The sequence below is a fragment of the Parus major genome, chromosome 4, assembly GCF_001522545.3.
Source record: "Parus major isolate Abel chromosome 4, Parus_major1.1, whole genome shotgun sequence".
Taxonomy (NCBI): domain Eukaryota; kingdom Metazoa; phylum Chordata; class Aves; order Passeriformes; family Paridae; genus Parus; species Parus major.
Genome location: NC_031771.1, coordinates 20,176,037 through 20,199,852, shown reverse-complemented (window position 1 = coordinate 20,199,852; position 23,816 = coordinate 20,176,037). Strand labels below are relative to the sequence as shown.

General features: G+C 41.4%; 1 protein-coding gene across 1 annotated transcript in view; it reads left to right on the top strand.

Moving 5' to 3' along the window:
* The window catches only part of EMCN (endomucin), a 52,041-nt gene that overhangs the window by 5,624 nt on the left and 22,601 nt on the right, over positions 1-23,816 (top strand). Inside the window, exons 2-5 of the mRNA XM_015625693.2 lie at positions 10,326-10,385; positions 12,671-12,769; positions 13,165-13,272; positions 20,201-20,323. Coding sequence (XP_015481179.1) covers positions 10,326-10,385; positions 12,671-12,769; positions 13,165-13,272; positions 20,201-20,323 — 390 coding nt within the window. The remainder of the gene's footprint in view (positions 1-10,325; positions 10,386-12,670; positions 12,770-13,164; positions 13,273-20,200; positions 20,324-23,816) is intronic.

The following is a 23,816-nucleotide window of genomic DNA, read 5'->3' as shown; positions in this document are numbered from 1 at the left end:
TTGAGATGTTTATACTTCCTGCAGATTTCTTCTTTCATAATCTTTAGCAGGAGATTTATGTTGGTTTTGGGCTTGAGAAATTCTGCTATTGAAGCAACAACTGATAAGAATGGCAAAAGCTTTGGATTTTAGTTGGTCTGAGAAAAACAGTGCCAGGAGATCTACTAACCTTGCTGGCCAGTTTGCATTCTTTTCCTCTGTAAAATACTAACTTGTTGAGATTGCATATTAATTACTTTTAGTGATCAGAACCCCATATATTCCTTAAGTTTTTACTACTTTTCCTACTTTTTCTCATGCTCAACATTGGGTCTAAGGTTTTACTTGAAATACAGTGTTGATAACCTTCTAAACATCATTATAAGGGTGCTATCTATCCCACTGTGAGGCTAGCCAGAAATCATTTTTCCTAGACAGATGAATTACTCCATCTCAGCATGGGTTATAGATCACAACAATATAGATGATGTAAATATAGGTGTTTGCAAACTCATTCAAAGGTTATAGAAGCAGAAATATCACCAAATATTTCTAGACAAAATGGCAAAAACAAGTGATGATTACTCTGCAAAGAAATGTGAAATTTAAATCTTTTCCACCCAAATTCCTGGTATCATGTCCAGTAGAGAGGTGCAGCTTTTGACATGATACATGGCTAATACTTCCATGGCCATTCAAAGTCCACAAAAGCAAAAATTTGGGGGTTTTCTTTACCCAGAAATTCTAGACACACTGAAACTCCTGCCAAGTTGTCAAACCTCTTCTACCCCAAACTCCCACAGATGTTCATAAAGTCAGAAATCTGAAGTGTTTGGGACCAGTGTGCAATTCCATTGTTGTTATTCATTCTTGCATGGGACTTTTAAAATCTCTTTCTGAAAACTACTGAATTCTTTGAATTATGGAGCTTTCTGGACATCCTGCAGAGTCCAGATGGAGTTTGGACATCCTCTGTTTTGACTCAGATCACATAACCCTTGGAATTTGTAGCTACACCAAAGGCTGGCTGCCCAGAAAGGCTCTTCCAGCAAAGCAATTTTAGGTTCTCTTTAGGAAGGTTTTTTCTTATAAAAGTAGTTTATAAATATATTTGCTGTTATTCTGAAGACAGCAAATACATTTAAGAAACTCTTGGGCTTGCAACAACTCACTAGTTTCCAACATGCAACAACAACAAAAAAAAAGAACTTACTCGAGATCTATGCCAAATAACCCAGTCCCTGAGATGTGCAAGGAAAGGATACAGCACACATACTTGAAGCAAAAAAACCCTCCCAGTGCACAGCAGTTTTTTGGTTCTGTGCACATTTTATCCTGTCTAGTTCAAGTGGCTCTAGAGGATTCCACTACTTCTGGAAGCCATTCCCTATGCTGATGGAGTCATGTGGCTGGCATGTCTTAATGCTCTTGAATTTAGGTGAAGTAGTGAACAATTTATCTTACTGTCTTAGAGATGCTTTTTTGTAGTGCACTGTCTGCTTCTTCCCTAATTGTTTTCACCTTGTATTTCCAAGAGCTGGCAGAAACTGCTGTTTCCAGATGCAAAATGGAAAGTGGGGATTGATCATTCATGGGAGGAAAGGTTGAAGAAGAGCAGAGAGGTTTGTGTAGGAATGGAACAACTTATTCACAATTATAATTGTTACAGTTGTAATTGTCATGGGGAATACAATTGCTCTTATTGCCAATAAAAGTACAAGGGATGTCTATAGCTATTCACCAGCATGATGGGATCAGCTCCCAGTTCACCATGGCTTCCCAGTGCTCTGACTGGGAGCTGGGACTTTGACAAGCCTGAGCATCCTGAATGTGGGTCACTCTGTTCCACTAGGAAGCTGTTTTTCAGGGTGGGAGCCAGCATGGCTAATGCAGCAGTTCCCACTGCTCTTTGATAGGATAAGTCCTCACTCTTGACACTCTGTTTCAAATGCTACTTGTAGTAACAACTTTGGTTTTTAAATAGGAATGCTTTATTACATAAAGCTTGTGAGAAAAGACTTTCACTTTTGCATCAAATCCTAGCAGTTGTATTGGATTGGTAGGAATTCAGGCTAACATTAGTATTCAATCAGTTTGGCAAGATAGAAACAACAAGGTCTTCATCAGCGTTATGTGCCAGTTGGAGAAATGAGGTATTTTCAAAGTCTACCCTTCATCATTGCATATAAAGTAATTCCAGTGAGACTGTAGTGCACTCAGGGCTTGCAAAGCCCATTTGGGCCCTTCCCTTTGGGATATTCTGTACCATTTAACCTTTGTTCTAGACAGTGTGGAAAAGATGAAGAGAGTCTCAATGGACCCTTGAGCATGGAATTACATTAATTATAGAAGTGGTTTACAGTGTTTCCACAGCATTTTCTGACAGGAACTGCTTTTTGATGTTCCAGAGGCTTTCAGAGCTTTGTCAGGAACAGAGTGGCATGGGCGGGTGTGGCTAAAATGGGTGGCTAGGCTGATCCCGGATGTTCTAAAAATAAAAACATCATAGCAGACACTGCAGTGACCCTTTCCTGAATATAAAATTAGTCATGCTGCTGGAGATGCACTTGGGTCACAAACATAGCAGAGAGCTATATGACTTTCCTAACTTCTGCAGCACATTGAAAAGGAGAACTACTGACTGACCCTGGCTCAGCTTCCGCTCTGGCTGTTTTCTATCTGCCCTACCCAAACGTGCTCTTTCATGGGAAACAAAAATAGGCCTGCAAGTAGCATGTTAAGGAAAAAGCATTGTAAGCATTACAGTTTTCTCTCTGCCTTCTGGGTGGGGGTGGCTTGCACCAACACTCTTACTCCTTCCTGTTGCAAGGAACCAGGCTCTCCTTTATTTCTTTTTCTTCTGCTGCTCAGCAATGCACAATATGTGTAAAGCTTTCTATGTGAAATTGCACTCACTAAGGACATTTTTCAAATTTATTTAGCTTGACTAACACAAGGGTGAGGAGGGTGGCAGTTCATTTTCTGTACTATAATATAGTCCTCAGAAACTCCTACCTTTTATCTTACACATGGACAAACAAATATATCACAATCAAAGGGTGGCAATCTGGTGGTTTAAATAGCTTTAAAGGGTTTAATTAAAACCTATTAAATAGTTTTAACAGGTTTAAATGAAGAGGAGTGCGAAGCTTGGAGCCTTCATTCAAGGCAAGCTGGAGTGCCGATGAGCATGCTGAGCACATTTATTGTTCTGTGGAGTGCAAACAATGTGCTCATCCCTCTGTAGTACAGAGTAATAGAGATATCCACCAAGCTTCACATGACCAGAAGGCGCACTGAGAAAGCTTGTGGTTAAAAGCCTTTGATAGGGAGTTTGCATTTCTTCTAAGGCAATAAAAAAACCCTTAAAACTGGCTATTTAAGTTCCCAGATTTCTACATCCACACATGCAGAGAGGCAAATCATGCTGCGCTTGGGTTGCTTCAAATGCTCAGTAACACGGGGCACTCATCCAACATTTCTCATTAATGTTTTGAGGAGGGGAGCCCCTGACAACCTATAGCCATGTTGGCTAATAACCATGAGGCTGTTCCTTGGGAGCTGCCTTGTTGATATTTCTCTGTGCAGCATGTCCCTAAGCAGGAGCAGTTTGCTGGGTGCTGTGGGAAGGTTTTGTGGGAGCCTTTTGCCTGGGGACTGGTAATTCCCAGCAGCTCTCTGCTAGTGTTAAGTGTTGTCCCATTGCGTTTAATGTTAGCCCCATGCCTGGGTGAGCAGGAGGAGCTCTGGGGCAGTGCTGGCACCAAAGCTGCGTTTCCTGCTTTCTCTCTGTTCCCTGCTGGAAAAATTGTGGCAGCTACCTCCCTTTCCTTCCTCCCCTCAGCTCTTGCTGCTGGCTGCCTCCAGCCCACCCAGTTTACGTTTCCTCTGCAGAAACCAAATCCCGCATTGCCCCAGTTGCTGCTGCTCGTTCCCATGCTGTGCAGAAGGAGCCCTGTCTCCTTTTCCAGCTACAGGGCTTTACATTTATGCTCCCCCTTCCCTAATGTCCATCTCTTTCACGTGTTTTCAGGTGCTTTTTCCTTTTGCAGGGAGAGTGTTATGTGTCTCTGGCCCAGGAGCTTCTCCCTGCCTTTGTGTCTTCCCCTATTCTCATGCCTGTAAGTTTTCCCCACTCTTCTGCAGCAGGCTGGCTCTGTCGTGGGACACCAGCCTGCAAACCAGGACCAGCAGCTACAAAGAAATGTAAGACCTGCACGTGTAGGATTTGTACAGTATGTTTTTGGTTTGTTGCTGAAGAGACGTGACTGAAAGGAAGGTAACAGCTTGGCAAACCGGAGGTGGTTTCCCACCTCCCTAGGCAGCGGGAATCACAGGCTTCCAGCTGGTTGGCATCAGGCAGCAAAGGATGTGGCCTTTCTCCCTGCCTTATGGGTTTAATATTGCTTGTAGTATCTAAATACACCTCACAGGGGTTCACCTTAAGCATGGCTAGTGTAATTTTGTCCAGGGTCCACGTTGTCCTTCCACCTGCCAATGTAAGAATTTCACAGCGGAGAAAATCCTGAGGTGGAAAATGGCTTATGTTGCAGGAGGCTGCATTAAGAGCTTTTGCAGCAGTGCAAAACTATTGTGAGACCAGGCTGGAAAAACGCTTTGCAATTCTGACTTCTGATGACAGTGAAGTGGCTGTGACCCAGCATGGGGCTGTTACCGAGGACACAGCTTTCCTTTCACCAGGGGCTGTGACAGCGTGAGTGTTGCTTGCAGGTCCTGTTACAGGCACATCTGAATGCGTGTGAAAGGCATATCACGCTTTGACTATTGCTTTGCATACTAAAGAAGTATAAAAACACGAAGGTTGTGGAGATTTTTTGAGTTTGCTTCAAATTCATGAAGTTTGCAAATGGCTTTGTTTAATTTAATATTGTTCAGTAAATGCTTATCAGCTGTGTCAGCTGTTATCAGCTTTGGCCAGTCACAGGATTACATCAGAACCTTGGTTCCCATTTAAAATCTAGTTTATGTGACTATAGAAAGAAAATCTTAAGTATGAGTCCTGAAGGATTAAATGCTAGAAACTATTAAGTACTAGAAACAGTATTACTTCTATAAAATTAATTCTTTCACAAAAAAAAATATCTGGGGAGGGTTTATTCCTTTTTTCCTAAAAATTTATTTCTGGAGTGTTTCATTAATAGATTTTTTTATTTTTGATCTTCAAATAGCAAGAAAGGATGATTTCAAACAACACTGTTAAAATTGCACTTAAACCTCTTCTAAAAGTACATCTGTATTTTTGTTGTTTGGATAATATATGAGCCTTTACACAAAATGCACTACAGAAGAAAAAATAAATTTATCTCAAGGTTTAGGGTAAATGGTCATGCACTGGAAAGAAAGACAAATGAGCAGTGAAAACAGAAATAGGAGAAGTGCAAGGACTGTACTGGGCCCGGGGAAAGATCATATAAGAGAATGTAGAGATGAAGCAGCATTAAATGAAAGAGAAAAATGTAACAGACAGCAGAGCTCCAGGTAAGAGTAAACAAGTTGTGTATGTTGTCAGGCAGCAGCTATTTCTTGGGAACTCTGAGTTCCCAGATCAGTACCAGATTTGCTTACAAGGACAGCTATCAATTTATTTTTTTTTTTACAAACTATACAGTCTTTATATGGGTACTGCTGGAACAGTGGTTACAGGAGGCTCTTTCATGGTCATGAGGGTTGGCAGAATTATCATGGGCTAGAAAGAGATAACTATTTATTCCTGATGCTGTGGAGAAACAGAAATCAAAAAAACAACTTTGACTTGTCCATCACTTGTCTGTAGTCGCAAAGGTCTAGGGTCGCACAAAAACCTGTAATTTAGCATCCTGAAAGAGAGTAGGTTTAGATTAGATATTAGGAAGAAATTTTTTACTAGAATTTGAATAGAATTGGTTAGGGTGGTGAGGTACTGGAACAGGTTGCCCAGGAAAGCTGTGGCTGCTTTTGCCCTGGAAGTGTTCAAGACCAGATTGGATGAGCTCTGAGCTCATCCACTGGTTTAGTGGAAGATGTCCCTGCTAACAGCAGGGAGGCTGGACCTAGATTATCTTTAGGATCCCTTTCAACACAAAACATTCTGTGATTTAATGATAATATAGAATAGACAAACATAAACACCTGTAGATTCTGCTTTATAACCTTGAAATAAGGAAATTTTCATGTGCAGGTTTCCTCAGGACACCTCTTGGGTAATTGTTCCCAGGTACAGCCTATAGAGCACTGGTCAGGTTTTGAGTGGGAATATATTACATCCTCATCAGCAAAATGGGTAAACCACCAGCTTCTGGCTGTTCTGCCAACAATTTGACACAGGCACTGAAATACCTGCAGAGTTTATAGTCCAAATTTCTCTTGTCCATTCCTCTCATTCAAACTTCAGTGGACAGAAGTTTATTCCTTTGTCCTGGCTGTAGCTCCTCACCTACTGACTGCTGCTGTTGTGCCTCCCATTAATACTTCCCTCTCTAGGCTGAACAAATGCAATTTTTGCAGTCCTTCCTGAGAGGTCATTTTTCTCTAGACTCTTGATGATTTTTATGGTTCTCTGCTAACTGCCCACCTCCAGGAATCCACATCCTTCTTAGCATACTTCTGAAGCTGAACCAAGTACTTTATCTGAATTAAAGGATTTTAGCCATATGATTTTGTCTGTGTAGTGCATTGTCAAGTGAAATGCCAAAGAGGCCATTCCACATGTTATCTGTAGCAATAGTGACTTTTCCATAAAAATAATTTATTTTCAAAGTTAGATACTGATGCCAAACCATATAGTGCTTAAATTCAGTAATTCATCTAATGAATATAATCAATATATACTTTGAACAATCTATTTTTTTAAATGTTTTGCTTCAGCATTCAGTTTTGTATTATCTGTTTCATGTGGTGTTTGAAACTTTGTGGTTTGTAACCTGTGGTATCCTGTAAGGTATAAACAGAAGTACTGCTATAATAACATGCAATTGTTCCTTTTTTTTTTGCTGTCCTGATTATAACAATAACAGGCACCTAATTAACATGAGGTCAGAATCTGTTTATCTTTCCAGTGTAAAGGTAAAAATAGAGAGAGAGAGAGAGAGAAAAGTTTATGAGAACTCCAAGCTCAGATCTTAGAGACTGAAGCCTACATCAAAAGCTGCAGTTTGAGAACAGCTGTGGCCATTGGTCAGTCCTGTCTAAATTCAAGGACTCCTTCTGAATTTAAAAGAAAGTTCATTGTTTCAGTTCATCCATTTTGAAATCTGAAGACTAATGTGCTTTCATTTTAGAACAAATATACCATTTAAATCCAACCTAGAAAAGACAATAAATGGAAATTCTGTGAACCTGAGGTAAAAAAAAACCACAACAGCAACTCTCTTTTCAGTTTGGTCTTGTGGCTATGTGGCCATGTTCTTGGATCTCTTAGTTCCTTCATATTTTTCCCTGTGACCCTGCCTTACTGTCTCTAGATCTTTCTGCCCTTCTCTTCCTCCTCTCTTGTTATATTTCTCCCAGTCTGGATTTCCTCTTGCCTTACTATCTGCTTTAAAACATGTTTTGGTTTTTTGTTGGTGTTTTTTGGGGTTTTTTTGTTTTGGATCTTACCACCACCAGCATTCCCCCTTTACTCAGTGCAGTGTTGTGTTGAGAGGCTTCTGGCTCCACATGTGTTCTCCAGACACAAGGGTGCTGCATCCTGGGTCTCCTATGCTCTTTTAGATGGGTTTATTGCCAGCAAACACAGGAAATGGCAGTGGTTTCTGTGTGAGAACAATTGCTGAGTGGATTTTGGCTACTCCTACATCAGAGTACATCCATGTGCTCTCATATCAGAGATCACTGCATTCAAATTTGCTAAAAAACAGGCAATTGTAACTCACTTGTCCATCATCTGGGGCTGCAGCCAACCTGACATGAGCAGATAAATAAAGGTTTCTGCCCCTCTTTGTCTATCAACAGTCTCTAATGGTGAAAATTATTTTTTTCTCTATCATTTTTTGATCTCTTGCTTTTATCCCCCATAGGATTCTCCCTAGTTACAATTTAACATTGCAAATAAGAGCATAATAAGCCACCACTATTATATCTTTTAATCAAACAGTTTTCCCCCCACAATGCTGTCAAGTTTTAAACATTTTTGCATTATATTTTCCACTTATTTTTGAAGTATACTTAATTATTCACCATTTTAAGAAAACAATTAATTCATAAAACTCTACTGCACTCTGTTAATTGAATTTAGCTTACTTTATCTCTAACCTGTGATAAAATCAACAAATAGTGAATCATAAGAAAAATATTCACACTTTTTATTTTGTTTTGAGGAAACCTTGGCCTATCAACATGGTTATTAAATGGAACACCTTTAAAGGATGAATAAGTATTGCAGTGAGTTTCCTACAAAGTCATGCTGAGTTAGAGGAAGAGTTTTGGGAGGAGTGAGTTTGGGAATGAGGTGATTGGCCAGCTAGTGCGCTTAGCTGGCGTTACAGACACGGCAGCTACCGAGATATGTTAAAACAAAACCATATGAAATGTAGGCACTGTTGAAAAAACATTCTGTTCTAGTGCTGTGGCCTTGTGGTGTGGGGGATTACAGGAGCTTTGTCAGCAGCACATAATGAGAATGAAGAGATGGGAAAATGCTCGCTGTTTAGGGAAACAAGATTGCCTTTAGATCTCTCTGGATAAAATTTGTTTTCCAAGTATTTCAAGAGTGGGCTATGAAGCATTACTCTGACTGTAATGGGTAACCAAATGGCAAGAAAACCTGTGTTTTAAATGCAGTGTACATGAGTCTGTGTGTGGTGTGACTGTGTCCATGTGTTCTGGGGAGTAGAGCTGGGGCAGCAGCAGGCCCATGGGCAACTCATTTAATTTTATACAGAATATTCCCATGTCAAACTGGGCCGGCATGTGCTATGACAAAGCAACAATTACGGAGGCAACAGCATACCTAGAAAAGATGCCCAACAAAGTGGGGCTCACTGGGAAGAGACTGAGACATTCAGGTGCCAAGAGGGCTGATAGACTGCTTGGAGGGGAGTAGTAAGGGCTCACCTGGCTAGACCTGAATACATTTCTGCAGAGCCCTTGCAATTGTATTATGTATTATTTTTTTTCCAGGTTAGATCTGTGGCTCTTGCAGGCTTCGGGTGATGCTTATGAAATGTTAATCGGAGTGCAGTACACTGAGCAAAGGGAACAAAACTGACTGTTCTTCCCTGTAGCCAAAAAAAGAGAGAATGCCAGCTGATATTACCATGAATGGAGTCACACAAGAATACTGACATGCTGTCCTGACTCAGTTTAGCATGTCTGTATTACAGCATGCTAATGCAGCCTGACAGGATGTCACGCTTCAAACCTGACGGCACATGGGGATTAGCCTGTGCCATTTTGCTCTCCCATTCAGTTACAGAGTTGATCTATTCCTCCACAAATGTACCCATATTTGTCTCACAGCAGCCTAAAATGCTTGAGAAATGCCTGTTTCTGACTCAGTGCAGCTTTTTCTCCCCCTTCAACACCCCCTAACTTCTTTTAGGAGAAAAATATTAACACCACAGCAATCTTTTTTGAAGCCAAAACACTTCTTGAGTTATGATGTTATAACCTTGAAGAACAGTAAGAAGAGACAGGAATGATTTTGCTTTTTGTTTGTTGAAGTTTCCTTTTTGGATGATTTATTTGTTTTGTAATACTGAAGAGCCACCTACTAATGACCTTTTGAGATTGGCATCATTTGCAGCAGTAAAACCCCAATAGCTGGAGCACTGCATTGACAGCAGTGGGGAAAGTCAGTCTTTCAATGTGGTGCTTCTTGAGCCATGTTTCACTCTTCCTTTCACATTTGGGGATCAAGGTGATGCTGAAAAGCCCTCCTGAAGTGCTTGTACTAGCTAAGGATCTAGTACAACTTTGTTACTTCAAGGCAGAAGAAGGGCTGCTTACTCCAGTGGCCAGTTACTTTAGTTAATCCTCTACCCTGGAGACTCAGTGCAGCTATGGTTATATTCAAGGAGAGGAAGATCTAGCAGAAACCACTTTAATTGTCTCCTTTTCCCCCTTCCCAACTAGTCTGGGAGACACCAGTGAGAAAAGAGCATGCAGTCCAAGATGGGAGGCAGCAGCAGATGCTCCCCATTACAGCTGTCAGGGCAAAATGAAGGTATTTATGCTATAGCTTGAAAATGTTGGTAGCAGAGTTATATGATTTGGTTGTTTCTGCTAATTAGCTTCTGAACTTGATTTTCCAGGAGGGTCCATGCTGCTCTCTGCTATTATGACTATACAGTGCTAAATAGATCTGGATGGTGCAGAAGTGATGTGATTCTTTCTGTGTTTTCTTTCAGAAGATGGCAATGAAACCACTACTGCCAAGCCAGCCACTTCTACAGCAACATTAAAAGATGGTAAGTCTTCCAATTTGCTGTACCTGGTGTTCTGAAGATCCTGTTGTCTTTCTAGCTTTCAGCTTTTCCAACTTCAGGGAGAAATCAGGTGAATTATTTCATACAGGGTGATCACAGAGCATTGTATTTACCCCAATCTTTTATGAAACTCTGTTGCAAAGAAAGGATTGAAGTATCTTAGTATGGAGACAGTTAATTTGAGCAGGCTACACATTTTTTTTGGGGGGGTGAAAAAGGTTCTCCAAGTTCCTATGCTCTCAAGGAGTAGTTCAAGTGAGATCAGAGATTAATAAATTGCCAAAGACTCCCAGTTCAAGAGGATTTAGCAGAGAAAAGATGTTAAAAGTCAGCGATTCTGGTCTACATCTTCGGCTGTCACATTCAGTTCTCTTTATTGTGCAGCTTTGTTATGAAAATGTGTGAAAAATCAATATTGACCATATTTAAATCATGTGAACTACTTCAATAGTCTTAATATTGAAGACTGCTGCATATAATAAGTTATACATGTGAGAGAAGAAAGCATGGACACAGTATTCTATTTTTTGATAACTGGGGATACTAATGAGTCTGCTGTGGAGCTGAAAGCACTGACATTATGAAGTATACACTTGAAGTGCTAGTAATGGAGGTAGATGAGATGCAACCAGGTGAAATATGCATATATTATGTTTGTTACAGCAGAAGATTTTGACCTATTTAAATGGTGTTGCAGTTCTTCTGTGCAGTTCTCAAAAACCCTGATGTTTATGTCTGTTTAAAAGACACTTGATAAACACCCAACGCCTCACAGTGAATTCACTCTTTGAATGTTCCACTGAAATTTTTCTTGCAACTTTTTGTCACAGAAGGGAAAGCAGTGTTGGTATTTATGCCACTGTGAGAAAAGCATTAGAAACCCAGTATGAGATTCAAGAAATTTGTGAGTGTAGAACAAGGAGGCCCATTCCTTGAGGCGTTGCTATTCTAGGTGAACAGCTAGAAAACTGAGAGCAGAGAAAGAAAGTACAAATTATATTTCAAAAGTTCCAGTGTGAATATTGCATTTAGAAGTACTTAAGTCACATGAGAGAAAATTACATGGGGTATAATGATTTGTTCCTATTCTTTCACATATGCCATCCATTAAAAATGCTAGAAGAGGTAGTATGTAGGTAGAGGTAGTAGTTGTCAGGTATTTAGTTGAGCCTCTGTTGCTGACAGTAGCACTTCCTGTTTGCATTAGATCATGGAGTTGAAAGCTGGACTCTTAAATTGATCAGTTATGGGGGTTTTTAGTCCAGATTCCCTGGCTGTACTTTGGTAAGTCCATTCCTTGGAGCAAGTGCCAGGGGTACATGCAGCACTCCATCTATGCACAGCAAGACAAGGTTATTTAAACCTTGCTATTGCCTTAGTGATGTTTGGACACCTCTGCTCCCATCTCTCTGTATTGGCAATGACTGGGAAGGGATCCCTGCTGCCTGCAGGACCCCTTTCCCCTCCCTCCCCTTAGCCTTCAAGTCTCACTCCTCTTGAGGACAGAACTAGGAGTCACCTTACAAAGGGCACTGAGTTCACCCCAAGGAATATAATTTACTAGAGAATACTATTCATATCACCCACAATGTCCTAAGCTTTACTGTACTCCAAAGAGGAGGGCCTGCTGGATGCTCCTTTTTCTCCAGAAATCTGGGTGCAGAGAAAGAAGGTCCAGGAAAGTCAGTCAATGAAAGAGACTCAAATGTGTCTCAAGGTAGTCAAGCACAGGGAAAAATTGCCCAAAGACTAGTGGAGTCTGTTCCCCTTCAGCTCTTTGCCTGTGATCTATTAAGTTGTGTTCCCATGTATCACAATTCTTTATGGAGATTTTACATCTCTCCTCCTGCTAAACAGGTATGTAGCAAAGTGCTGCTCAGAGGGGTGATCCAGCAGCACAGTCAACCCATCCATCCACACCAGGCTCTATTCCCTTCACTTATTCCCTTGGAAGTCAAACCAAGCACCTCTGTATAACCCTCAAAGATCATGTGCCTCTCCTTTAGGGGCTGGCTGGGAGGTACAATTGCTGACAATTGTACCTTTCAGTAGGAAATTGCAGATTGTTCACAGGCCAGACTTCCCCTCTGAAACCAGCCATATGTACTTCAAATCCTCTTTCAAAATGTGTGAATAATAAAGCTCTGTGAGGGCCAGCCTTTAAACAGAAATTCACTGCCTTGGAAAGAGAGCACAGCTAGAGAAATGTGATGTTTATTTAGGCATAATAAAATAAATCCATAATTATGTGAATGCCTTTCTTGCAGCAGTGGAATCTGTGACTACAACAACTTCGGAAACAATAACACTGTCAGTGTCCGTGCCGACAATGGCAGCCAAAACTGCAGATGAAAACATCACAAGCAGTAAGTGAAAATCACAGAGTCAATCCATGATGTTCTAGTGGTCATTGAGGAAATTAGTCACCAGTGCCTCTTGCTTTGGGAATTTGTTTTACAGAGAATGTATTTGGTGAAACTTTACAGGTTTGTGCAGGAGCTTCCTTCTGGTCAGGCTAAAAAGAAGCTCCAAGGTACACCTTCCAACTGCACTTCATGGGCTTGTCTGCAGTGGGATAACCCACCTATGGGACAGGGAGTGGCTTTCCCTGCAGTCAATGGGGCCTTTGCCCCTGTTGATCTTGAATTTCAATTAAATATCCTCTTGGTAATTTAAAATTAGTCTGAAAGCAGGGCAGTAGGTGTATTTTATGTGTGTTTGCAAAACCAAGGAAATAAATAGAATGTCTTTCCTGTGTTAGGCCCCGTGTCTCCTTCACCTAATGCTACGTCACAAACAACACAAGGTACAACAAAACAACCTCCAGCAGTGACTTCAGTAGCAAGTACAAGTCTCAGCACAACAAACAGTAAGTGACAATTTCATTGAGCCATTTCTGAGTCATTTCTATGCTACATTTCAGTAAAACTCCGCAAAACAGTAAAAGGAGGTCAAAAAGGGTAGTTTGGGAAAGCACAGTTATTCATCCTACCATAATATATATCTTTATTGAAGCTTACCCTGGGATCCTCCACAAGGAATATTATACCTTTAATTTATAATGGAGGTGATCTGAAGCCATTACACAGGATGTTCATCTCCCTGTAACTGGGAAAGATGCATTTGGAAGGGTTTTAATTTCTTCCTTTCTTCTTTGTTGTTTTTTTTTTTCAATAAGTATGAAATAAAAAATATATTATTTTATGTGATCAGAATGGTGTCAGAACAACACCCCTTTGTTTCTTATTTTTATGTGTCTTACACTATTTGTATTATGTTTCATATTATTGCGAGTCATAGTACTGAAAGAGAGGTGGTACTAATTACTCTGCATCAGTCTAAGGAGATATTTTTATTTCCTATAAATCTTCAGAATAAAATGTGTGTTGGCCTGGAATATCAGATTGGATTTTAGAAAAAAAAATTTAAAACCCCACAAAAACAACCAAAAAACCCAAACAAAGAAATAAAACCCACAAAACCCCCTAACAAAAATCCAACCAAACAAAAAATCAAACCCACATACCCAGCAAGTAGTTAGGCTAATTTTAAAAAGTATAATAACATCCCAAAGGAAGTCAGTAAACTTAAGATGAAATTCAGTCTCCTTTGTCTACGATATGCACTGTAAATATTTGTTTCAGTCTTCTGATGAACCAGAGCTTTGGAACACTCATTTGTTTTATTTTTAATTGACTAAAAAATTAAAATAAATACTCCAGATATTTAGCTCAGCAGTCAGTGGTACACCAATGCAATCAGAAATTATATTTACAGCATAATGAACTGTTAAAAATTATTAGAATGTGACTTCTCTTCCCTTGTCTTATTTCTCTGCAAAGGTACTCTTGTGAAGTAGTCTGCATGCTTTTTTTTGTGCAAATTTTCCTTTAAAGCCACTCCTTGTGGACCCAAGCCTGTGAAGCTTCCTGGAGAACTATTCCCCTTTCACTTCATGGTTTCATTTTCCACTGATGCAGCTTTCCCGCTGTGTGTTGTGTAAGGAGTGGCCTGATTGTCAGCCCAAAATCTCTGGGGTTTTGGCTTGGCTTTTAAATGCCACTGTCAATGAGTCATAGAACACACACAGCCTGGTCAATGCACGAGCTGCTCAAAGTGATACCAAAGGCCCAAAAAAATCCCTTTAAACTTGTAATTGTGGCACTGCAGGCCTGTCAGAAGCCCGCAGCATGGCATGTTGAATTGCGGATGTAATTCCTGCTGCTTTCATTTTGGCAGAAGTTCCTGGCTTGTGGCTACTGGAGCAGCACAGCCACCTGGAACTAAACCTTGGTGACAGGTAGAGCTCCCGGCAGGGGAAGGAAAGCTAATGAGGAGAGGCGTGCCTGCCAGTGCAGCTTAGCTCCAGCCGCTGCTCTGAGCTCAAACACTGGTGCTGGAGGTGCAATGGGCCTGGGCAAGAAGCTTCCAGCAACGTGCTTCCTTTCCATTCCTCTTGCATTCTCTTCCCACCTGCTAGAGTTCAGTCCCTAGATGCTTGTGTTGTGATTTTCTTTTAAAAATTCCTCATTTAAGCTGAGCTTTCCTCCCCTCACCCCCAAACTTGTGGTAAAAAAATATTTGGTAAATTAACCTAAAAACAGGGCTTTCCTGCCTTTCAATCCCCTTCGTAAGAAGGAAAAATGGGACAGCGTGTCCAGGACATTGGGAATGCCCTGAATTACAGAAAAAAAATGTATCTTTTTTTGCAAAAGTGGTACTTGGAAAAATCTGCATGTGAAAACCAATTTTAGAGGGGTTTTTTAGAACAAAATTCTGGTCTACATTTCAAGAAAATCATAGCCTTGGCTAGAAAGCGGTGGGATGGGGCACAAGGTGGTGGTGTTGGGACAGGGCGTGGCTCTGTGTGTGTGACCAGCCTTGCAGAAAACCCTCAGCCCCCTTGGCCACCATCCGGCTGCTGGCTACAGCCATCCATCCCTGCGTTTCCCCCTCAGCAGGGTGTCCCCAGCTTTATTCACTGCATCCTCCCAGCGCCTGCCGGCACCCCCGGCAGCAGCGCAGGGCTGCGAGAGAGATCTGCGCTCCCTGGAGCCAGCACAGGCACAGCAGCACTCCTGCTCTCAGAATGGACAGGGGAGGAAAGCTGGCTGCTGTCTCTTTGTCTTTTTCATTAGCACTCGTTTCTCCCCATTACTGCACTGGCTGTGTGAAACTGAGGCAGAAATTGGTGGTGCCTTTGTGACACTTCAAAATTTGCTTTTGCTACGCCTGATTTTTAATAAAAAGCAGGCACCTCTGTCGTTTTGTAATGGAAGTCATCCCTTTCTCTGCTTCAATCCCTGCTAAAAGCTTCAGCAAATGACTGCATTCACCCAGTTGTGATTTGACAGGGCTTCCTGTCTCTGCTGCAGTTTCTGTGGCTGCTGTCACCTTTTATTATAGATCCAGGAAAAGCCCCCAGTGCTCCATACACTGAAATCATGCAAACATCTTTGTCCTTTGGTTTTTTCCAAGACTTCTGTGTTCTTTTCCTCTGCAGGCCACAAGTACAATCTCTCCTGCTTGCCTTCCTGCCCTCTTTATTGTATTAGAAGCCAACATTAGACTGGTCTCCTTAGTCTTCTTGTTTATCATTATAAGGTGTCAAATCCAAGAGCTCACATTAATCAGTGACCTCACTTGTGCAGTTCAGGCCCTTAAAACAAGAATTTCTATGGTGTCACACCACAGAAAATTGCAGTTGCAATCAGGATTTCGTGTCCTGGGACAGCTGAAGTTATCAAAGAGAATAAGAAATTAAATGCAACAAAAAATTCTGTTTTTCCTCCCTTGGATATGGAGCAAGCATCTTATGAAAGATCAGTATTCAAGGTGTTATGTGACAAATAGGACTGGATTTTTGACTGTTGTGTTTGAGTTATCTCATGCAGCTCTCCTGGATGATGATACATTATGGTGCAGTCTTGTACTATATATTAAAAAGTGACAAAGGGAAACAGTGGAGGATTTTTTTTATTTTTTTTTAATCAAACTACTGTTAATTCAAAAGTTTTTCTTCAGGAATGCTACCAGAAAAGCATTATTGTAACAGGTATTGCTCAATTTTCCTCAGTTTGTTAGCACGTGCTATAGGTAAACACTGGATATAGTTGGCTGCTGAGACATTTTATGCAGAGAGAAGTTTTAAAATAAGTCTTTTAAAATACTTTGGGATTTTGCTTACCAGAAAACATAAAAGCTGCAGAGAGCACGTGCAATCAACTATGGATGTAAACATTAAAACTGAGACCTGTTTGGTTACTTCCCTGGCCAATTTTCATTCTTTTGAATGGACACAAATGTCATTGGGATCGCTACAATTGGATTTTTCAAACCCTTTGTGCACTCATTAATGCAAATGGCTTTTCAGGCTAGTGATTATGGGGCCAAGGACTGTATATGTGTTAATGCTAAAAATACAAGATCAAGAGAAAAGCTTTTGTCTTCCATTTTAAAAAGCTTTTGTGCTGGTATTTTAACGTGGTTTGGGTGAAGTTCATTTTGCCCCTTAAAAGTGTTTCCTCGGTTGATTTATTGGTCAAGAAAGGTTTCAACACACATAGAGATGTCTATATTCTTTGCAAAGCAGAGAGTATATGCAGGGTATTTTGGGTTACTTGAAGCATCTTACAATGTCAAAACTAATTAGGTAGAAGCTTACTGTAAAGAAAGTTTAAAGTACTGTCAGGAAATGCCAAAATGTATGTGGATTATATGCAGGTTAAGTAGAAAATCATGCTAAGATCGAGTGAGGATGTATGTTGAATTTCAGCTGGTTAGAGAAAATGAAGGGTTTTCAAAGCATAGAGAGTAAGGAAATTCCTGAAGCTCAGACAGCAGCTTTGCAGGGCAGCTTCGAGTTCCCTGTTGTTGATTATCCCTTTGCCAAATGCGCGTTAACACACTGCCATTTATCTTATCAAAATATCAGCAGGGAGAGCTGCATCACCACCGGAGAGTTCTGCTGCTGCGGCAATCATCCCCATTTGGACAGCTATTTTACACTCCGTACTGCTTTACCCATTTTTATTCCTAATCAGCTGTTGACAACACACCCATGAGCCGACGATGCGAGCGCTTTTGCAGCAGCAAGAGCAGCAGCAGCCGCCTTTCTGCGTTGTGCTGCTTTTCTGCAAGGCCGGGGCTCCCTGTTCCCGCTGGCAGCAGGCAGGGATGCGCGCTGCAGCTGGCCGAGGCGAGGCGTGATGAATGACTGCAGCGATGTGTCAGCGGGGACGGCGGCACTGAGTCACCGCGCCCGCGCACAGCCGCCCGCCCGGCCCGCACCGCACCGCGGCGAGGGCTTGCGCTGCCTCCCGCCGCCGAGGCGCAATTAAAGCTCGCATAGATACGAGTTACGGGATTTACCGAAAAGGCGCGTCTCTAACAGGCGTTCTGTGCTGCAGAGTACATGAGCAGTGGCTGGGTATGGATGCTTCTGTTCCCACTGGCGTTTGGTGCAGAAGCTGTCTCATCTGCTAAATGTGTTGGTGGTAAAGCCTGTGCTGTGCATTAGGCGTGAGGCTTGGATGCTGCTTGAAAGCTGCTTCAAAGCCACGAGTCAGCAGAGAATTGGGTTGCTAGGATTTAATCTTGCAATGGAATTAAGGGAGCCTTACCCGCCAGGTCGCGTTTTCCGCCTTGGAGGTGGTGAAAACTGGCACACGGATTTTTGCCCTGTAGCACATCAACTTTACCCCTTGACACTGGGAGCACTGAGCCTGTGCTGCAGTCTGGCAAAATAAATGCAACAAGCTTTATGCCAAGCCCCAGGTAAAGGTGTAAATCATGCCTGGTGCTAGCTGGGTCACTGGGAGAGTCTCACCCAGGCTGAATCTAAAAAAAAAAAAATAAAATGGAAATGCCATCATCCCTCCCCTCCCGATCCCCTGCCAAGGTATACCCAGCGCACAGCCCGTGTTCCTGAGAACAATCTGTTCTCACAGCTCCCAAACACAAGCACCCAAGGCTGGGTTGCTGCCAGGACTGATAGGATACGTGGAAGGAGTGATCCCCATGGGAAAACAGCCCTCTGTGGGGTTACAGGGTAACTGGCTGCCTCCCTCCTCCTCTCTCCCACACACCTGATTGTTTCGCAGTGTTCACAAAGGATGTTTGTGTTTGAGTGTCTCTGCACTGTTATTCTGACTTACTTTTCATTTTCCCATGCAATCCTTTAGTAACCTATGACAAGGGAGCCACAAGATGGTTGCTGTTACTGCTACAAGCCTGTGCATCTTATAGGGAGAGGGAGGTTTGAGGTTCTTTTCCATTTTTAAAAGGTGATCTCAGATTAAAATTCAACATATAAAATTTGAGTCTGAAGCCACAACAATAAGAATTAAATGTGGAAAAAGTTTGCTTCTAAAGGTTGATTCAAAGCTTCCAAGAAGAAAATGTGGGAATTGCTAACATTCTCAGATCCTTGCACTATACCATAGTAAAATGAGGTAGAAGGGCTTTTTATACTCCTCCCTACTGCAGGTTAGTCTTGTATATTGAAGGGGTACAATGCTGAAGTTTCTGAAGGAAGCTGACATGAAATTCTGCTTCTCATCACTAGAATCCCAGTGAAAGTTTTAGGCATTTAAGTTGATTTGCATAATTTTCATGCCTCAAACTTAAAAGACACTATCCCTGGCTGCCCAACTTCTCGCAGTTTCCAAAATTATATGAACCCCCTGACTCCAGTGGCTTCAGCTCACTCTTTCTTAGCTTACTGATTTTTGAAGCTTGCCTTTCTGAGCTACTGCACTTAATGAACAAGAGGGGAAAGGAAAGGCCAAGTTAAAGGTGTGTAGTTGTAGAATAGGGAGCTTTGGATTCTTTGGGGGACCAAACTGGTAATCAATTTCTAGATAAAAGTGTGTGTTGAAGCATTCCTCAAGATTTACATATTGCATATGTGTGATGTTGCTCGCTGATTGAAACATGTTTTCAAGTTGTTTTAGTTCCAGTGTTCAAAATTCATATGAAGAGGCACTGAAAACAGTTTACAGCTCGATTGCTGCTCTGATTTATATCAGAGAGGAAGTTTGAGGTTACTCTTGGGCCACCTCTATGTTTTATTCAGTAGGCACTCTCTTGTCTGTTGTTCTTCTGAGGTTTGACGTAGGAATTATGGGCAGTGCTGGAATATCTTAAATTATTTCTGGTCATTCAGTGACCTTCAGTTCCACGGGCTCAGGCCGTGCCCTGCATCATTGTCTTGGCCTCACCTTAGGCTGCAAATCTTGTGACACAATGGCCTTGACCTCCTGTTGACTGAGAGGAGAAATAAGACAATTTATTTCTCATAAATTAATATTCAGGGATATGCTATTTCCTAGGCCTTAACAGCACAGAATGAAATAATTAACTCTTTGTTTAATTGCAATCCTTAAACTTTATACAGTATCACATTATGTGACAGCTGTAACTAAAGCTTGATTGATTGATTGATTGATTGAAAATATAGAGGGAAGTAAGTTGAGCTTCTCTCTTCTGCTAATGTTGCTCTTGGTGCAACACTGTCTAACTATTCTAGGGTCCCAATTCAGAGCTCTTTGTTGTCTTCTGACACAGATATGAGGCTGTTTCTCTTGCTACCATGTTTTGAAGGTGCCTCAGCTATACCAGTAGTAACAATTCCATAGGGTTGGTTTGTTCCTTGAGAGGCAGTTACCAGAATATGTAGTACTTTCTTACCTTAGGTCTTTTATGTGATGGTCAGAGTGTTTGTCTGAGGGATGGTCCAGGATCTAAGACAGTGCTTCTGCAGGTGCCTCTTACCTGAACATCTCTCTAATTTCCAGCTACACAAGCAAGTGGAACACAGTCAGCAGAAAATAAAAGTTCGGATGCTGCATCTACTACAGGACAGTCTTTTTCTTCTACAGTCTCTCCAGAAAGAAACACTTCTGCTTCTGGAACCTCAGGTAAGCCTTGAAAACATACACTGTCTTTCTCTATAGGAGCAGTTAAAAGGATGCAAGCCTTCTGAGGATTTTGAGTCTTTTCTTCATTTGTTGTGCATTGTTCTGGGATGAGGACCACGTCTCCTTATTCATGCAGGGTACACTATGTCCATGTCATCTAGCCCTGAAGTTATGTTGAGTGATGGGTGAACTTCCAAACATTCAGTTGAGATACATGGTGTCATTACAGGAGGATATAAATTACAAGTGATAATAGTAATCTTCATATATGCTGTGTGAGGTCATTGTGTAGCATTGACTGTCAGAGGAGGTCACCAAGATAAATTCCCTGGCTGCAAGGCAGAGGAGACAAAGGAGAAAACAGCTATAATTTTTGCAGTTATTAAAAAATCTGTAGATAATTTAATGCACATTACCAATTAAACAATGTTGTTCAAAGTACAACATGGTCATGTGCAAGGTCAAAACCATATTGATTCTTCCCAACTCCAGTCCAGTTTTATTGTTTTTCTGGGTGTGTTTTGGTGTATGCATTCACTGAGAAACACTGTGGTGAATGCAGATGCCAGGTCATATGAATGATCATTTGTTATGCTTCTAGCTGGCTTAACTTTCCTTGGTTTTGAAGAACCACTTATTCAGGTTTTCTTAAGGTCTCTTGGGCCTTCACTTCGTTTGGTACTTACTCTTAGCTACATGTGTATAAATCCAACAAGGACACTGTCTTTGTTTGCATATCCCTATTATTAATAGTAATGTTTAACATCCCCCAAGGGATGCAAGACTCTTTTTGCAACCACGGGATTGTGTTTGTGGGAGATAAGCACATGTGTGTATTGTGATTTTTTCCTCATAAAGGATAGGATTGGATATAAAAGCAGAGCAATATCATATGCTCACTATGCACTGGAATGCTTAGAAGCATGCAAAAAGATTATAAGCATTTTAATGAAGTTAAAGTCAACTCAAGGCCACTGATTCAGAGAGAAGTCTTCGCAATTTTTTCAATGAGTCCGTTCCCCATAATGTATATACTGTGACCTGTGGTTGCTTGACTTTCCTGTTAGGTTTCATGTCTTTTGGCAAATATAGGCATAGTACAGAAACCTCACCATTGCTGTACTGCAATAAAACAGTAAATTACAACATTTTTAATTAAAAGGTCCCTCACTCAGGTAAATTCTCCAGGTTAATATTAAACTGACTATGCATCATGTGTATTGAATTACCTACTATGCTGTGTATGCAATTACATTTTACACTTAAAATTTGTCAAGAAAGTTTTAAAACCTTCCTGGGGTCTGTTTGCAAAAGTCATCATCTTACTCACCTTACTCTGCTGTAAAACCAATAAATCTCCTTGAGCTCAGAGACTGCCCAAGATGCCAGAACTATAATTGCCTGGCTGAGACAGAAAGAAGCCATCTATCCAGAGGCAGTCTAGGTATCATTGGCACAGCCAGTGCTCCGAGTTCCCATAAAACAGCCATTTCAAAATCACTTCTGCTTGCACTAGGATTTCCACACTATCACCTTTCCTGTCTCCTCACAGCACCAGCTCCTTGCTTCTTTCTTGAAGCTTATTTATGCAAGAAATCCCCTTTCTCACCCTGATGTGGTAGGTAGCTTATCCCAAATGGTTAAGCCTTAGACCACCCTTGCTCCCTTATTCTCTGTATGTGTTAAAGGCTTAAAGTAAAAATGTCTTGGTTCCTTCAAAATAGATTTATTCTCCTCTGTGCAATTGCTCAGGCCCAGGGGAAGCCATATGCTACACTCTAATAACTTTAAGGCAATGCAAGTGAAAAGCTGGTTGTTTCATCTTGTGCTGAGACTAGAGGAAATGCCGCCTCTCTCACTGCCATTAGATTATTTATTTCTAGGTCTCCAGAATTTCACATTCAGGGGCTGGATGCCTTTTGTTCACCGGAGCAGGGACTGGTGTGTGCCAAGGCTGCAGCCCTTGGGGGATAGAATAGCTTGCAAGCTGGAGGTATCTGAGCCACGTCTTCTGCGTGGGAGCTCAGAGGAAGACAAATTAATGTGCAATGGATCCAAACCAGAACATTTCTATTTGGTATGCCCAACCAAAATAATCCAGCTGGCTAAATATGTTTAGTTTTGAGACCATTTTCCATTTTTAAAAAAAATGCCATTTTGGTGAAAGTTTCCTTTCTTGATGCAGAAAAAGAAGAAAGCACATTTTGCAGAGAAATTTCCAATCAGCCATATCAAAAGATCAGGGTGTGGGAGGAGTGCTACAGAGAGCTGGAGAGCGACTGGGATGAGTGGGGGAGCCTGGGAAAGAACGTGTAGGAACATTAGAGAACAGTATTGCTGTATTAAAGGCGATTGAAAGCACCAGCCACAGAGGAGGTGCTGCGTAGTGCTCACCCAGGCTCGAGGAGGCAGTGAGGACTGTTATTAGCAAAGAGAGCAACCTGCATGCGTGCCATTGACACATGCACTTCTTTAACTTTGGTTGTCATGTAGAACGTACCTCCCACTCCTTCTCCACCTCCACAGAGGACTGCTTGCTAATATTTAATTTTCTCCTTTTGTTTAATTAATGAAAAATTGGATATTAGAGTCTAAATACATCTGAGAAATTGCAAGTATTGTGGCTTTTTATTCTGTGATCTAAACAACGAAAAAATCCATAAAGCAGTATGAGCTTAAGTTCACCCAGCAGGGTGGTAAGATTAAATGATCTATTATAATAAACTGTCAGATGAATCAACCTGCTTCATCTATTGATATCTTTATTGCACTCCTCCAATTATAAATCCTACTCACTTGATTCACAGGAGGCATCTCCCTAAGAAAAAACTTTATGAGTAAGACTAGTAGGGTTTGACTCTTTCTGTACACAAACTGCAGGAACTCTGGATAGTGATATTAGATAAAAATTACCCACTGTATCTTCAGCTCCTTCACAAAGAGAGAGACACAAAAACAAAAGTTTCTGGGAGATGGAAAACATAGCAAAGCCTCAGTTAACACTGTTACAGATCTATGGTGTGGTCAAGTCAAGAAAGGCTTTTTCAAGTTTTTAATTTTGCCTTGATTTATATTGTGGTATATCCCCTCTGAGTAATCAGCCAAATGTATTCATTTGTTTTGCCAGTGAACACAGTTGGATGTGGCCGCACTCCAAAAAACAGAAGTAGCAAACTGCAGGGTATCCAGGCTGCTTAGGTAGCAGCTATTGGAGAACAGAGTGGGGAGAATTTAGTTATTGGTCTCTTTCTCCATCTGTCGAGCTTCTCACCAGTGCTGAACTGACTCAGGCAGGTAATTTCAAATCAAACCATGGTCATGTGCCAAATTTTTTATCCTTGTCCTCCTTACTGCACAAGGAGGAACCCAGCACAGCCAGGGTTGCACACCTCACTTCTCATGATGAATCTGGAAATCTTCCCAGATTATTTATGCAGAGCATCTTGCTTGCAGCCCGAAAGGAGGTAGCAAGCTCTGTACAGGCAGCTAGAGC